Below are 17,113 nucleotides of genomic sequence, written 5' to 3'. Positions count from 1 at the left end.
CTTGAAGGTTCTAATATTTTTACTACAAATCTTGAGTTCGAGGGTGATTAGAAATGTAATAGAAATTGTTTTTAAAATGTTTTTTTATTTGTAAATGTATAAAAGTATATATTATTTTATTTTTAATGTTAATATATTAAAACAATCCAAAACCATTAAAGAAAAATAATTTAAAGCAAAAACTTTCATGTTTAACCTCAATATCAATCACCATTTAAGAATGTTTAAAAATATAATAACAATTATTTTTTAAAATATTTTTGTTTTAAAAATGCATGAAAATAATTTTTTTTATTTTTTAAATTTTATTTTTAATATAACGATATAAAAATAATATAAAAAAAATTTACAGTAAAAAATAAAATTAAAACTCAATTTTTGATATCATCTACGAGTGAAGGTAAACATTCTAATCAAACTTAACAAACTGCTAGGACTCTAGTAAATGGCTCTTTTGACCCAACTGATCTACGTACGTAGGTTGCCTGGAATCTGGAGACGTGACAGGGCAACACGTGCTCTGCGGGGAGCTTTTGAGGAAACTGGTTTCCTTTCCTTTTCTTTGGTTGGCTGCATGCATCAGATGTTAATTAATTCTCCGAAGATGACAAAAAACAGAGGAAAGAAAGAAAGCTTCACTGAATTCTTTCATATTTTTAAACCTTTCACCGGTTTGTTTTTTTTTTTTTGGTGGTGCAAACTTGCAATCAGAGTTGTGGCCACAAGAAAGCTCTCACTAGAATAAACCAATGTACAAATACACAGTGGCCTGACCTAAACCCTCTCAACTCCACCACAAAAGTAACAAAACAAGCTGATTAAACAAAACACATTACAGAACCTTTCCTCCTTCACCAGGGGGGCATTACCAATACAAGCTTGAGCAGCAGCTAATTTTGCAGAGATGCCCCTGGGGCAGGCATGCCAACCTACCACTCTACTCTATTTCAAACACTGCTTACATCTTCAATGGAGAACCAGCTCTTAGACTTACAAAATATACTTACCGAAAAAGCACAATATCAAAGCCAATTTATGTTCAATTCTCCAGCTTCATTGTAATCACCAATTAAATATTAAATATATTACTATTTCGAGCATGTCAGCCATTTGAGTCTGATAATAGAGCAAGGACCTCACTCTCATCAAATTTGGACTCTACTGCAAGCTCAAGTGGGGTTTTATCTTTGCCATTGACAGCACGTGGATCTGCTCCCCTGCAATGCATTAGGACCATTTAATAGATCATTTCATGGATGTTAATATCTTTTGCTTTGCTTGAGGGGGGCATATGAGGAGGGGGGGATGGACGGAGCCATGAGGATATTAATGACGATAAACAGGAAACTGTGTGCACAGCACATGCCTAATGTAATCATGACCATCATGAACCAGTAAAATTCACCTTGTGAGGAGCATTTTTGCAAGTCCAGCTTCGCCTCTAAGAATACAACGGTGGAGTGGCGTCTGACCTCCCGAATCAGTTGAATTTATATTTGCACCATACTGTAAGAGAAGTTCTAGCATGCCAATGTCAGCAGTTTCACAAGCGAGGTGAAGCAAGGTACACCCATCTACATCCTCCAAGGTCTGGCCTTCAGTTGTACCTGGAAAGTTTAAAGAGATGGTGGAAGACCTATCCAACGAATTCCCTGTTGAGTAGCTAGAGCAGCAATTGTCAGGGTTGGCCAGCTCTTGCAATAGCACTGTTTTAGCACGTGTCAGGGAAGAGCTACAAGATGCTTGCTCATACACAGCACTGACATCTGCTTCGTGATTAACAATAAGCCGGTATACAGCCTTCTTGTCATTAGCACGAACAGCTTCCCAGATTTGTTGTGCCACTGATCGAGTACTTTGGTGGTCTCTTGGCTTGCGAACAAATGCCTTTTCTGCATACTGTCATCCAAAGGAAACAAAGATTTCATCTCCAACAAGCCCACGTCAGTTTTAAAAATCAAGCAAGTATCTCCATAATAATAAAGAGAAAAAACCATGAGCAATTATCTGCAACTAAACAAAAAGAGATTCAGAGTTTATTAGTTCAACCTTTGCATGGATAAACTTCTCCTTTATTGATATAGAGTCAGCAGGATTGGGTTTGCTGATAAAAAGCAGCTGCGGTTTATCCGACTTGAATGAGCTTCATCAGCAGAACATTCATGAATATTAGCAACATCTAATAAAACTAAATATGTTAGCAACATCTAATATTTAATTCGATCATGATTAGGTCCTTTACCCTGAGGGGATGAGTTCAGCCTGCAAGGCACTTCTTGACTGCAATAATTCCTCCCAGACTGAGTTAGCAAAGGCATTTCCGAGAGACTGGAACAAACTTATGACCGAAAGCTCCCACACCTTGACATCAAGTGTAAGTGACCTTACCTGCAATTACATTCACCAGAAGATTAAGAGTTTGACAGATAAACAGCAGTACTAATATCACTACTAGGTCTGGGATTTAATAATGGACATAACCAGAACACCTCCAAGAACAGTATCGTCCATAACAATTAACATATACCCAAACATAAAGCAGCTTTGCCAATTTATTTTCAGACAGAAAAAGGAGATAGATGCTTAGGCCCAGCATAATAGGACAATCTTCTGGCGGTTGATAAAAAGAAGAGTGAAAAACAGTAGCACTTAAGAAGTTGATCAAGTTATGCTAAAACCTGTCCACCTAGCAAATATCCTGCTCCTGAGTGTGGTTTGAATGAAAGGAACCGAGCGCAAACTGCCTATTTTATTTAATGATTATTCTAACTGCTCAAAGTAGATTTCATAGATACTGGTCTACATTGCTGTCCAATAGATGTTTGATACCACCCACATTCTTGCAACATTAAAAGCATAATATATATTAAGGAATATGGTTGAAAAAGCAACGCTGTGAAAACATCAAATAATTAAAACTTGGAAACAATTTTACCTTCGATATATGCACACCAAGATTACGGTGAACACCAGAACATTCAATGCAAACAAGAACTCCAAGATTTAAAGATGCCCAATCTGGTTCAGGGGCACCACAATCAGCACATTTATCATTTCCACAAACTCTTTGCAACACATCAATCGGCTTCTCTGCACTGGCTCGCTGCTGTTGTGAACTTCTCAATGCTCGTTCATGTAAAGCGGCAAGGCTCCTCTCAGATGTATATTCATCGACAGCAGAAGGATCAAAATCAGTACTTTCAAATGAACTACTCTCACTGGCAGACCGATGATGACTGCTTCCCAGGGGACTAGCCGAGAGACACTGAAATTTAACAAAACTACACATAAACAATTCTATGATAATTAAATGTCAATAATGCTCTGAATAATTACCCTCTCAGGTGCTTGAGAGCTAAGTAGTGAAGCAATAACCCCAGTTATCTTTTCAATCCAATCCATTTGATCCAGTGCACTCTCTGCCTGCACTGACAAGCATAAATAAGCATTGTTAAGAATCTATTGCAGAAAAGAACCCTCAATTACACGTCATCTTATCCATCCCCGCCAGAAATCAACGATGGAGATTATATTTCAAATGCGAGGTAGCTTTTACAGAAGTCGCAGATACAAGATACATTCCACATCATACCTGCAATGTGTAGTTCTTTGTTGGTGAAATGATCCTGAAGCAAAATCGCAGATCTGACTGATCAGCATCAACTTTGATTGTTGATGTAAGAAGGTTCACGGTGTGATGAGCGACAGACTTTTCATCATGCACTCCACCATGATGGTGAGAAGAAAGCCACCGACCCAACAATCCAGATCCAAGCTCAGAGCTATTCCTTTGACCAGAAAGTTGACCCCCAGAACCCTAAATGAACATATCAAGCATGATGATAAAAACCCAAAGTATCAAGAACAGAATGAACTTCAAGCACTCTGCATGTAAACTTATTTTTCACATAAATTACTCACAGAAGGTTTGCTGCACTGTTTGCGATAGTAATAAAGCATTCCTCGGTTATCGAGAACAAAAAATCTTCTTTTCCAGTCACCTCTCAAGCTAGAGGATCGTTTTGACAGATAACCTTGTCTAATAGTTTGAACCTGAAAGTTTGCTTCTTGTTTTAGAAGATTTCATGGGAAAAAATTGGTCCGTAAAAGAAGTTCCCTCACAAGCATAAGAACTCTAAATACCTTCCCCTTTGCAGCAGATTGCATAACAGCCTCTATCATTTTGTGTGAACTTCTACCAATGGCTTGTATACCATCTCCATTTGGAGATCCATTAGAACCATTGGAAGACCATCTACTCTCACGATCAATCTGCCTCTTGTACTCTTGCATCCTCTCACTGAGAGCTGCCTGCTCATAGTTAGACCTTTCTCTTGATTGTTGAGCATAAGTCAAAACCTACAAAACAAGAAGTGGTGTTGTGTTTCCATAAGTCAAATATGCAAAAGCCTTAATACCATTCCTTTTCTTTTGTATTAATATTTATCCAAATATTTATGAATGGCCTCGTGATTTTTTTTCTGTTCTTTTTTCTTCTTTTTTTTACCACTGTACTTGTCATGTGACCATGTTTAATCCAGACCTTATAGTTAGACATACAATACTAATGACACATAGTAACTTCAGAAACGTTAGAAATTAATCAACTCAATTAATACCCATCAAACAAATTTAAGCACATAAATGCAAGTTGAATACTTGGATATTGGCTAGGCATTGAGACAACCAACACTGCTGAAGTTTTGCCTCTGTACACATCCTCGTACTTGTTAATCTACTAACATTTACTTATATTGAACAGAGCCTCTTACTGTAGGGGGTTTCCACGCTAACCTTCCTCACCATTCCAACATTCCAAAAGCTCTAATTTCCATACGAGCACAAGATTTTCAAGCTTCTAGGTTTGTCAGAGCTCATATTATTGTTGGTTGCTCCTGAGAAATGCCATCCACGGTGCTATGGTATTTAGGCCACTTTGCTGGACTGTTCATCCACAGGCCCACCCTATAGGATGCAAAGGGGAGGGCAATTGTTGACCAAGAAACTCTGATACATCTCCTTTCATTACCCTCCCTCATCAGTCCTTGCTTAAAAGGCTAAGTCACTTGATGGCTAAAATCCAATGGAGCACTTTTGAATTACATACCTAAATCCCCTTCTACTCTTTTTTTGGTTTCTCTCAAATTATAGGAAAAGTATGAACAAAACACAGTTTTCCTTAGCAAAATAATCAGATTTTATGTATTTTGAATATAATGACACAAATATTGGAAGAGTTTGCACTGTAATATATAAAAATACATAATAATAATAAACCTGATGAATGTATGGCTCCATTTGATGCAAAAGCTCATAGCCCTACAAGCAACAAAGGTTTCTCTTGAGCATATGGAAGTATGATAGAGATTAAAGCATGTTCACAAAGTTCAGAAGTGCCACCATGTGTCCTACCTGTTTGAAGTAACGTAGATGAGCATCCATTGTCCCACTGACTGCTTCCAAAAATTCGAACCTCTTTTTTGCTTCGACATTAGAAATAGCAGTTACCTGGATGGAGTGAGCAGATTATAAAACCCAAGTTCTTGAAATATCAAAGACTAAATGCTAATATTAACTATACTATTTTAAAAGAAAAGAGAGAGAGAGAGAGATGCAGTGCCTAGTTTGGATTTTACTTACTAAATTAAAGCGAGCTTGCTCAAACGCAGCCCTTGCATTATGAAGCTCCTGGTATATATCAAAACTCCATTAGAAATATAAAATGGAGGATGTTCAAGATATCAGAACCATAGATAAGAACTGCAGATGTATCAAAGTTCATAATACCTCCTCTAAAAGAGTAGCTATATCAGACCTCGTGCCTTTCCTCAGTGACAGAAACTTCTCACGAGCCTGTCGCATACATGAACATTAACCATAAACAAAAACTTTTTTGCAAAAATTAAAATGTGGAACTTTCAAGACACCATCAAGCTACATTCTATATATTCACCCTATTATCAATGGACTCTAATTTTTAAACAACTCAACAATTGCCAAACTCTAGTTATAGTGCGTCTGCAAGTCATTAGAAGTTGCATGCTATAAATTAATGCAACATCCATCCTATTGTGGATACTGCATAACTCAATTTCTAATTCCACAGCACAAGGTCCTATATGTGACATGCCAAACCAAGTAGAGCTTCAGAACTACAAAGTCCAATTATCTTTGGATAATTAAAACCGCATCCTCCAAAGGGACACAAGGAAATATAAACAATAAACATTTCAATTTTTTTATGCGTGATGCAGAAGGTTTCATCTCAATTCCATTCGACATATTAAAATTTGTCAGCCTAAAGTTGTTCAATTCACTTGCATGCTGTGCATGACTTCAATTACCTTTGAAGGTAATAAAGAAGAAAGGATATTGTTCTAGCTAGGGATAATACTAAAATTAACTGCAGCATAATTGGAATAGCTATGATTTCCTTAGACTTGACAAAGACCATTATAGGTTCATCCCAACGTTTCTGACATGTAGTCTACTTCAAAATTAATAATACTAGAAATCTAGAACAACTATTATTCTGTCAAATGCTAAAAGTTCATTCAATCATGCAAGAAATGGCTTCCACCAGAATGGCAAATTATTAAGAATCTTAAAATGAGGGAAGTACCTGGTCGTAAAGAAGGCTAGCCTTGTCAAAACGCTTCCTTGCTTCCTGAATCAAGAGAAGATTTTTAAAGTAGCAATTAAAAAAACATCAATGAATTAGAGAACATTGAAGTGTAAAGACACATAAAATGACCATCTAGGAAGATCTTCAGACCAGAATTATGAAAACAAATTTGCAATTCTTGCAACAGGGAAACCATAAACCTCCTTAGGGATCTCACACTAATCAATAGTTAAAAGAAAAAAGTTGGAGAGAAAAGAGCAGAAAGTTGAGGGTTACTAATAAATCTATCCTATCTGGTACAGTATTTATATACAAAATAAGGAAGAAACAAATCATGTCACATCTTTGCAAAATTTATATTTTGCATGAGTTGCATGACATTCATTGACATTTGACCATCATAAGTCAGACAAGAAATGCCATTTGGCAAAATTCTGTACCTTCACCTCATGCAAATCAATGTTGACATATTGTAGTAATCTGTCATTCAGCATGTGCTCAACCTGAAAAGAAAAGGGAACGTTGCTTAGGTCACACCAGAGAACAAAACATTATTTTTCTAAATAAAAGCAAGAAAATGATCCTGTTCTCCAAATAAGCTCAATAAATGTCAACTATCATTATCAAAACTCTGTTTTCTATGCAGCATGGGTTCAGATACTCTATTCGAGCACAAGATCATTAGATGTCTATGCTTTGTCTGGCTTATTATCTAAGACTTACATTAGCGTGAAGTTTCCTACGAGATTTTATCCTCAAGAATAATTTCTATGAATGATCTTATTGTACTACACTATTTGAAATGTTATGTAAAAAGAAGTCATTTTTCAAGGGCTCAATTGGGTTGTAACGGAAAAGAAGTGGGACCCGTAAGCAATAGTCTTGCCTTTGACAACAAACTTCTGCATATGAACATGAGTGCAGGAGTTGGAGCACAAGTGCCACAACTTTTTAAGTTCAATCAACTCAGCTTAAGCAATAACAATAAGAACAAAATCACTTCCAAATGTTGGGGTGTTAATGTGTGTCAAGCATTCAAAGCAATAAATCAAAAAATTACCTGGGATCGGAGAACTTCCTTGTATGTCCCAATTTCTCTCAAGGCTATGGTGAATTTGGTCATAACAGGGCCTGCATTAGCAAACAGATGTTCAATCAATAATCTCAATAAACAGACTTAAAATTCCAATACTATACACATTGAATTAACTAATATCTTTAATTTCATACAATGTTGAATTCAACTACCAAGATTAACCACAGAAAATTTATACATAAGATTTTTTAGAAAAATAAATATTTTTCTATTATTTATTATGATGTTTTTCTAGTTTTTTCTCATTAGAAGAGAATATTTTTCCTAGTTTATTTTTTCCTAATCAGTATTATTATTGGGGTTTCCTGGTTTTCTTTATAAAGAGTTGTAGTAGCCTTTTGGCAGGTAGAAACAGATGATTAAAAATTGAATATTTGGTTGTCCCCTATACTTATGGTGTTTTGGTATTTTAAAGTTTTGACTTATAACAAACCTCTTATCCTTCGCTCTTGTCTGTCAATTGGTATTAGAGTCCAACGATCCTTAATGGTTATTTTGCTTTGTGTGTGGGAGGGGATGAGGATGTTCCCTCAAGGAAAAAAATTCAGAAACTAGTAAGTTGTTTTCGTCTAAGTCAGTTGTTGTCATTCGAAATCCTAGTGGTGGAGCCAACGATAAGACAACCTACACAAAGGTGTTGTGCTAGAGACATATGATGGGGTAGCCTAACACCCTATGCACAAAAGGATATTCTTGATGAAAGACAATTTTTAACCTCAAGGACAAGTTCCTTCCAAGCCTAGGAGACTGATATATGAGTTTTTTTAGGAAAATAGATATTTTTCTATTATTTATTATGATGCTTTTCTAAAAAAAATTTCTTATTTGAAGGGAATTTTTTTCCTAGTTTATTTTTTTCCTATTCAGTATTATAATATTATTAATGTTTTCTAGTTTTTTCTATATAAAATGTTGCAATAGCCTTTTAGCAAGTGGAGACGTAGATGAAAAAAAATTGAATATTTTGGTTGTCTCCCTATACTTTGTAATGTTTTTGGTTTGTGAGAGTTTTGACTTGTAACAAACCCTTATCCTCCACTCTCGTCTGCATCACCAATTTCAACATCCTACAAATTGAAATGGTACTGCATTTGATAGGTAACGAAAATCAAGCAACTAAGAAGAAACAATTTTGGTGCTTACAACTCTCCAATGACAACAGAAAATAATTTTAATCCTCGTCTAAGACAACTTATAAACATAATTTCCAATAAAATTACCTCCAAAAGCCAAACTAATAGGATCATTATGCCCTCCACCAAAAGTTTCTAAAGCACTGGCAAAACCAATGTCCCCATCATATGCCTCTCCAAGCCCTTCACTGCAAGTGCGTAAAAAAATGACACAAAGGTAAATTCTTCCCAAACTCAATGCCCATGACATAGCTAAGCCAGAGAAAGAAAAACAATGCAACTGCATATAATGCCAAACAGATGGGTGGTTTTAACTAACCAGAATATTGAGCAAACTTAACCATCTTAAAAAATATACATTGATGTAACAGTTGTTTATCTTTAAGTCAGGAGTCCTTTTGAGAAATTTCAGTATTTAGGATACTATGAAGTATGAGAAAAGAAACTCGGTTTCAGGCCTCACCTATGAATTTGCATTTTTAATTTAGGGAATCATATCATGCACTTCTGTCTATATCTAAATAATTGGGTTATAAAGCAAGAAAATCACGTTCTTAAATCCTGAGCCCTGTAATGCACAGCTCCTTCTATCCCAGTCCACATGCAATAGTGCAACTAAAACTGAAAGAGTAGGGGGTAGTGTGCAAATACTCAAGTGATTGTCAACAGCTACTAGCTTATTACAGTGTCAACAGTTCTACAAATCAACATGCATGAGACAAAAACAGCAGGCCTGCATTTACAGAGAGAAATTCAAGCTTGCTGGCAGATAATTAACTATCAAATTTTGCCTAAAACAATGACAAGATTTCTTTTCATTATAATATCATCATACGAGGAAATTCAAGCAAAAAACACAAAAGAAAAGAGAATGACAAGCCAAAATGAACTATAAAAGGCTTTCCATGTTTTTTCCAAATTGTATCTTTCACTGATTGGCAACAACAAAACAGCAATATACAAGGCTACAAGGAAATTCTAACCACGTCCTGGTGGAATAGAAAACTTCAATTCCCTAAAGATTTAGAATACTACGACTAGAAGCTTTTCTCGATATAATGTCAACCAAAGTAAAAACCAATACATAGATGCATACGTATATTTTCTACATCCTTTGTAGAACTTTAAACTTCTCTCCCTCAATGATTCGGCATCTTCTTCCAGTGATTGCATCTGTTCCACAAAAGAAATGATCAAGAGCCCATTAAACTATGGAACAGGCAAATTGTTACGAATAAATTTGATAAGGAAAAAATAAATATTTCAGAGTGAGAAAAAAAAAGTAAAGTATAGACGGGAGACATGTGATAGTAGCGATTGAAAGGCTGAACTATTAATGCAGATCTAATTTCTCCTAAAAAATTGACAAATTACCAAAACATTTCAAGTACAAACCTCACATGATCATATCCATTCCACAAGTAAAATTTCCTTTTCTAAAACAACAACAAATAATCAATCCGCTTTCCTTTAACTCCAAATTCCTTACATAGATAACCCAGTCATTAACAAAACAAATAAATTAAACGTTCTGATTTATTTCCTAAACAGAATATTAAAGCAACGGAAAGAAATCAAAGAAAAGAAGAAATAACGACACTAGTGCATGTAGCTGGAAATTTTATTTCCTCACCTCTCAACAATCAATGAACAAAGCTTCAATTCCTTACAAAACCAAGCAGAGACAGAGAGAAGGCAAGATTACTGACCTGCTTGCGAAACATAGGAGAGTCATCGAGCTTTGTGAAATGCATCTTTGAAACCTTGATTCTTCGAGATTAACTCTAATTACCATTCCAACAAATGCTCGATCGAACCAAATATCATCACAGCTGACTGAGATGTTGCCTTCTTTCACTCCGATCCCAATCACCACTTCGTGAGATAAAAATCCTAATCAACCACTTTTGAGAGCTGTTATTTTCATATAAGTTTATTATTTATATATGGGTTTGTATATTCTAGTTGTTTTTAAGAACCCTAGGAGAGTGAACAACAAAGGAAGAAAGAAACCCTAGAAGAGGCAAGAAAACATGAGATTGGTGCGTGTTTAAGGAAGTCTTGGAAATTGAGTGGATCGATTAAGCCACTTCCTTCATTCATTAAAGCCTGGAATTGTCGAACGGACAGACACACACAATCAACAGCGCAAAAGCATAGATAAAAGAGTTTTAACACACCGAGAGAGACAGGGAGAGAGAGAGAGAGACTTTCTTCTTCTTCTTTTTTATTTATTTTTGTTTTCGGTTTCTTTTTATTTTTCTTTTGGCCAAATTGGGACTTTGCTTTTCAGTTTTGCGAGCCAAATTTTGTGGAAAGATGGCGATTTTAGCAGAGTTTGAGGATTGATATATCCCACTAAACAACGTCGTTTCAATCTTCAAATCCAACGGTGTCGTTTAATAGCTACCATTCCATTTGATTATTAGAGTAATCAGGAACGGTCTGAGAGCTACTGACAGTGGTCACCTTTACACGGTAAGAAATGGACGAGGAAGCCCAGTTCCACCAACGCGCTTACAGGAGCGTGTGTATTTGCTAACGGAGTGGAGGAGAAGCAACTAGCACGCGGGTAAGTTCGAGTGGCGGCTTTGCGCGTGGGTTTTAGGGCATCGAATCTGAGAGACGCTTCTGTCAGTCCCACTAAGCACTGGAAGTAGCGGGCCCCAGACAGAAATTTCTCTCTTCTCTATTACCATGCTCGAGACACAAGGAAAATGGTAGTCGCCACAACCCCCGTAAAGGAAAAGGAAAAGGAAAAGAAAAGCAGAAAAATATTTATTGCAGCACTTAAAAATATCTGACAGCGATATCACTTGCACCTTCCTCCATCCTCTATCTTAAAAATGGAGAAAAATCCTTCAAGTGGGACTGCTGGGACCAGTATACGACTGCTCAGTACACACGCCCACTTGATGCAACATGTGTGTTTTCAGTGCTCCACTTGATGCAGCATGTGTGTTTTCAGTTGCTTGTGTAGTACTTTTTGTTTTTGGATTTTTTTTATTTAAAATAATTTTTTATTTTTTTTAAATTTATTTTTAATATTATCACATTAAAATAATATAAAATATAAAAAAAAAATTTCAAGCAAGAAAATTCAATTTTTAAAAAAAACATAGTATGAACATGTAAATAAACACACCCTTTTTCAATCCTAAAAAATCTACATGAAGTTGCTTCTAGTATTTATTCTTAATGGATAAACCAGTCTAGTCTATATTAGTTAGACAGCTTGTCCTAAGCCATGGGCCTAGTCAATTTTTTTATAACATAAAAAATATATATTTAAATGACACTAGTATTTTTAAAATAGCAAGAAAAATTTAAGACTATGGTCATTGATTTGACTAGTTTAATAACTTGATTAATTTAATAATATAATTTAAAAAAAAAACATCAATAGTAAACAAAACAAACAAAAAAATCAACAATAACTAAAAATAAAAAATAAGTTGTTAATATTATACCTAAAAGGAGAAGCAAAAAAAAGTATGAAGAAGACTTACCATCACTCCACTATGGACACCGCTCCATCATCAGATAAAGCTAACAGAGATGACTCTAGTGCCACTGCGAAAGGTTGCACGATGATAATGAAAAAGGTTGTATGCATTATCAGAGCAGCGACTCGAAAAGCAAACCAAACAAAATACCATAAAGTGAGGAATTAATGTCTATATTTAATCAAGTAATTTAATTTAACTTAAAAATAAAAATTCTTTTAAAAGAACTAAATTTAATAAAGACAAAAAAAAACACAAGATAACTCATGTTATTTTTTAAATTACTAAAAAATCTCATAGAAAGCGAATAAAAAAAACAGAGCCCAATTTCCAATTAAATAAATATTGAAGGATGAAGCTTGAAAAAAAAATCAAGCAACTCGGGCAAACCTCGTAAATCTAGGTTAATCTCTTAAACTCGTATTTTATTAAATCTTGCATCCAGGCTCAATAAAAATAACTCATCGTCCAAACAATTCAATGTTGAAGAATAAAACCATAAAAAACATCATTTAAAGAAAATCAAGGAAAAATGGAAATAAAAAAAATAAGAATTAAATTTGATAGGAAAAATAACTCAAATTGGATGAAATTGTTAAAAAAACTCAATTTTAAAAAACATCTCAATTAAAAATAAATAGCAATTAAAACAATAGGCACCACATTTGACAGGTGAAAACATTAAAGGAGTGAAATTAAAAAAAAAACTAGTTTCTTAAATTATTCCTAATAAAAAAATAATAATCAAAAGAATATGAACCAAACTTTTTAAAAAAAATTGAAGAGCTGCTTTGAAAATATTGAGGAACGAGGTGGAAATCAAGGAGATGGGAAAAAAAGATCGATGGTGCTAAACCAAACAATTGTCAACCACACACATCGTCCAGACATAGAGAAATCGCTAAGGTGATTCAAACGCCACCCTAAAAGCCAGTGTTTAGCCAACGGATGATCCTGGATGTGCTGTCCAAAACACACGACAACTATTCACGTGCTAATTCATGCAATGCATGCATCAATTTTTTTTCTTAATAATGTTTATATTTGTTAAATTACCATATTGCTCTTAAAAGCTGAATACAACGGCGAAACCATAATGAAAAGATAAAAATACCCTTGGGCACCGGCTTTTTTTTGTTTTAGGGGTGATTTTATCATTTTAATGTTCAAGAAAATAAAAGGAGGAAAAAAACCTTTTTTTGCAAGTTTAACATTTTTTTGCTTTTAAAGGTATTAACATCATTTTACCATGTAAAGGATATTGAAAAGACAAAAAAATAAAATAGACAAAAGCTGCATTTTTTTATCTATTTTTTGCTTTTAAAGGTAATAATCATTATGCTAAAAAAATATGTACCTTACAACAAGCTAATTATTTGTGAATAGTTGTCCCATAAACAATTAGTTCTTAGTATGATCCACAAAAGCTTTTGTATCAATTTGTCCTAAAAAAAAATTAGTTAATGCTCAATGGATCCCTTAGAAAAGATAATTTTACCTTACAACAAGCTTTGTTAGTTTTTTTAAGAAAGATAAAATTATAAAAACAATGTTTCAATCTATAGTGTTGCTCTTATGCCTTTTAGGTTTTTTTTAATGTTGTTATTCTCAAGAAGAAAAAAAAACATGCATCCCCTTGTATAAATCAACATTTATCAATTAATTATTTGTGAAAGAAGTCAAATAATTGTACCAAAAACACTTTGTTTAAAAAAGAATAAGGTGAAGATAATAGAACCACGAGAAATGAGAAAAATAAGTGATGATTTTCTAAAATCCAATATACCCTGGAATGAAGGTTTTTTTAGTGTTGAGATAAAGGGTGATCATATGTTCACATTATTGTTCTTTTCTTCAGAGTTTAAGAAGCTGATGATTGGTTATAGAGGATTTAACACTTACAGAGCATTCTTTTTTGGTAAGATTTAGGGACCCTTTGATGATAAAGTCAATGATTTTTAATAAGAAATTGCAATAATGAGAGAATGAGCTCTAAATTCTTGAAAACAAAAGCGTTAGCTATTAAAAATGTATGATAAATGCTCTTTAAAAATAAAAGTATAAATAGAGAATAAGAAAAATGTGAACCCTTTGCTTATGAAATTTGTCATGTTACTTTAATGAAAGAGTTGAAGTGTCATTTCTTCTTTATAACATTAATAAAAAATAAATATCTCTTACATAATATTAACAGGGGATAAATATCATTCACACAATATTAACGAGGGATAAATATATCTTACACAACATTAATGAGGGATAACATCCCTTATACAATATTAATATTGATGAAAATATGACACTCTTTAGATACTTTTATGCACTTAGAGGTATAGGGAGATAATCATAATTGATTCTTAACATTTCATGTTAAAAAACACGATAATAAATAAACAAACACACGTGACCCAACATTGAGTTTAAAAAATTATCAACTCTGTATGTATTGGGTTTGAAAGGATTCTAAACTTAAGGGTGATAGGTTTAGCACCTTGACAAACCTGTACACACTCGGGTACAACGGGTGGCTGAACCCAATAATATTGGGTCTGACATCTTATCAAACTCACATGTACTCAAGCTCAGCACACAATTGAACCATATGATATTGAGTCTAACATCTTGCTAGCTCCACAAGCATCTTAGTTTAATGCGTAGCTCAACTGAAGGAAATTGAGTGTATTGTCAAATTCATATGCATTTAGGCTCAACACGTAGCTGAACCTAAGGATGTTGGATTTGCCATATTTGACATCTTGTCAAACCCATACACATTTTGGCTCAATAAGTAGTTAAACCCAAGAAGATCGAGTTTGATACATTGCAAGACCCGTATGTATTTAATCTTAGTGCGTAACTGAATCTAAGAATATTAGGCTTGAAAAAAATGTTAGGCCTATATAACCCGGGCTTGGCATCCTGTAAAGCCTAAATACGTTTAGTTATTACATTTTTTCAGCCTTTTTTAATCATGAACTTTTAAGCAAACATATCCAAAGGTATTTTAATCCATCAATAAGAGATGATGTTTTGTTCCTCTTGTTTTAAAAGGGTTGAAATAGAGAGAATAAAAATAGTATTTGAAAACTATAAAGATTAGAGAGGAGAAAAATTAATTAGAATTAAATCATAAGGTTGTATGTGAAAAAATGAATAAGATGTAAATATAATGTCCAGTATGAGAGTGTGGTAAATATTGTTTTTCAAAGTATTTTCTACTCATAAATATATTAAAATAACATTTTTTAAAAAATTTATTTTTAACATCAACACATCAAAACAATTAAAGAGCACAAAAAAATAATTTAAAACAAAATAGATTTAATTTTTTAAAAAAACACAATTCGACAATACTCTTAAACACATACTTAGGCCCCGTTTGTTTGCTGGAAAGTAGTTTTCTTTTGAAAAATGAATTTCAGGAAAGTGAATTATTTTCCGATGTTTGGTAGTATAATGGAAAATAAATAGGAAAACACTTTCCAGTGTTTGGTTATGTCATGGAAAATGAGCTGGAAAATAAATTATTAATGTTTTATTTTTTCAAGTTTATTAAAATAATAAGGAACAAATCTTACAAATTAAAAGGTTGAATGAGGATGAAATTGAAAAAAAATATAATGTCATAAATTATCTCAAATAAAATAAATAATAATCAAAACAATAGAAATCAAATCTAAAAAATAAAAGATGAAGAAATTAAAATAATAATAATTAACATTTCATAAATTATTTCAAATAAAATAAATATTAATCAAAACAATAGAAACCAAATCTAAAAAATAAAATAAAAATGAAAGATGAAGAAATTAAAATAATAATAATTAACATTTCATAAATTATTTCAAATAAAATAAGTAACAACCAAAAGAATAAGGACCAAATTTGATACTTAAAAAAATTCAATAAAAAAATGATAAGGAAAAAGCAAATAACAAATATAAAAATGAGGACCAAAGTTAATATAAAAATTAAATTTTAAGAGATGAAATTGAAAAATAAATATTCAAAACAAAATATATATAGCAATCAAAAGTTTGAGGACCAAATTTGATATAATCAGGAAATAATATGGCATTTCTAAATTTTTCACAACTTTCGGAAAGTGTTTTCCGCCCAAATTTTCCAGGAAAATACTTTCCTGAAAACCAAGCCGAATTTTTCTTTGACTGAAAAGTGTTTTCTATTGACCAACTTTGTTAATAACAAATAAATATAAAAAAGTTTGAAAAATAATTTTTCAAAAATAATTTTTGAAAACAAACATAGTACTAATTAAATAAAACTTTCAATGCACTTTCCTCCTTGTTTGAATATTTTCTCTCCACGTTTCCTTTTTTAAAGTGAAAGGTGTTATTCTAAACTACTGGCATGGTGTACATTGTCGGGGCATTTGTAAGTGTTTCAAATTGTTGATTTAAATGATATTATTTTTTTTAATTTTTTTTAATTTTAATGAATTGATGTTAAAAATAATTTTTAAAAAATAAAAAATATATATTATTTAAAAATATTTAAAAAACATTTTAAAAATAAATTATTATCTCCTTCTCAAACACTATATGCATCTACAATACCCACACCATCTAAAAGGAATCTCATCATACGAGGCTAGAGATAAAGGAACCTCCATGAATAAGATCACAGAACATGGAATTTCCATCAACAAAGGACTCCGATGCTACTCCTCGAACTTAAGCCCTCCAACATTATGGACGAGGTATTTCACTGCTGAGAACCCTCTAGCTTTTTC

The 17,113-nt window shown here is 33.2% G+C and overlaps 1 protein-coding gene across 2 annotated transcripts; it reads right to left on the bottom strand.

The window, feature by feature from the left end:
* Window positions 1-713: 713 nt before the first annotated feature.
* Window positions 714-11,169, bottom strand: LOC133680764 (ADP-ribosylation factor GTPase-activating protein AGD3-like). 2 transcript variants are annotated; one of them, XM_062103747.1, is made up of 19 exons: window positions 10,564-11,169; window positions 9,951-10,027; window positions 8,942-9,042; window positions 7,686-7,756; window positions 7,066-7,128; window positions 6,623-6,667; window positions 5,788-5,853; window positions 5,641-5,688; window positions 5,413-5,508; window positions 5,278-5,319; window positions 4,144-4,359; window positions 3,922-4,053; window positions 3,593-3,817; window positions 3,337-3,423; window positions 2,936-3,265; window positions 2,243-2,388; window positions 2,050-2,143; window positions 1,406-1,899; window positions 714-1,217 (listed from the first exon to the last, which is right to left on the bottom strand). In XM_062103747.1, exons 1-19 carry the CDS (start codon window positions 10,606-10,608, stop codon window positions 1,103-1,105), a joined length of 2,493 nt encoding a protein of 830 aa, XP_061959731.1. In that variant the 5' UTR covers window positions 10,609-11,169; the 3' UTR covers window positions 714-1,102. The 2 variants fall into 2 exon arrangements, with proteins under 2 accessions (XP_061959731.1, XP_061959732.1); XM_062103748.1 differs by having other exon boundaries at window positions 7,072-7,128.
* Between the last annotated feature and the right edge of the window lie 5,944 nt (window positions 11,170-17,113).

The sequence above is a fragment of the Populus nigra genome, chromosome 1, assembly GCF_951802175.1.
Source record: "Populus nigra chromosome 1, ddPopNigr1.1, whole genome shotgun sequence".
Taxonomy (NCBI): domain Eukaryota; kingdom Viridiplantae; phylum Streptophyta; class Magnoliopsida; order Malpighiales; family Salicaceae; genus Populus; species Populus nigra.
The sequence above is the reverse complement of the archived record's forward strand: the minus strand, read 5'-3'. Positions and strand labels throughout refer to the sequence as shown.

What these genes read in the sequence shown, in the direction of transcription:
- LOC133680764 (XM_062103747.1), bottom strand. Translation starts at nt 10,608, where the DNA reads ATGCATTTCACAAAGCTCGATGACTCTCCTATGTTTCGCAAGCAG. An exon ending in TTGATTTGCATGAGGTGAAG is followed by an intron (nt 6,668 to 7,065) that starts GTACAGAATTTT and finishes CTCTTGATTCAG; the next exon opens with GAAGCAAGGAAGCGTTTTGA. An exon ending in AGAAGTTTATCCATGCAAAG is followed by an intron (nt 1,900 to 2,049) that starts GTTGAACTAATA and finishes TTTGGATGACAG; the next exon opens with TATGCAGAAAAGGCATTTGT.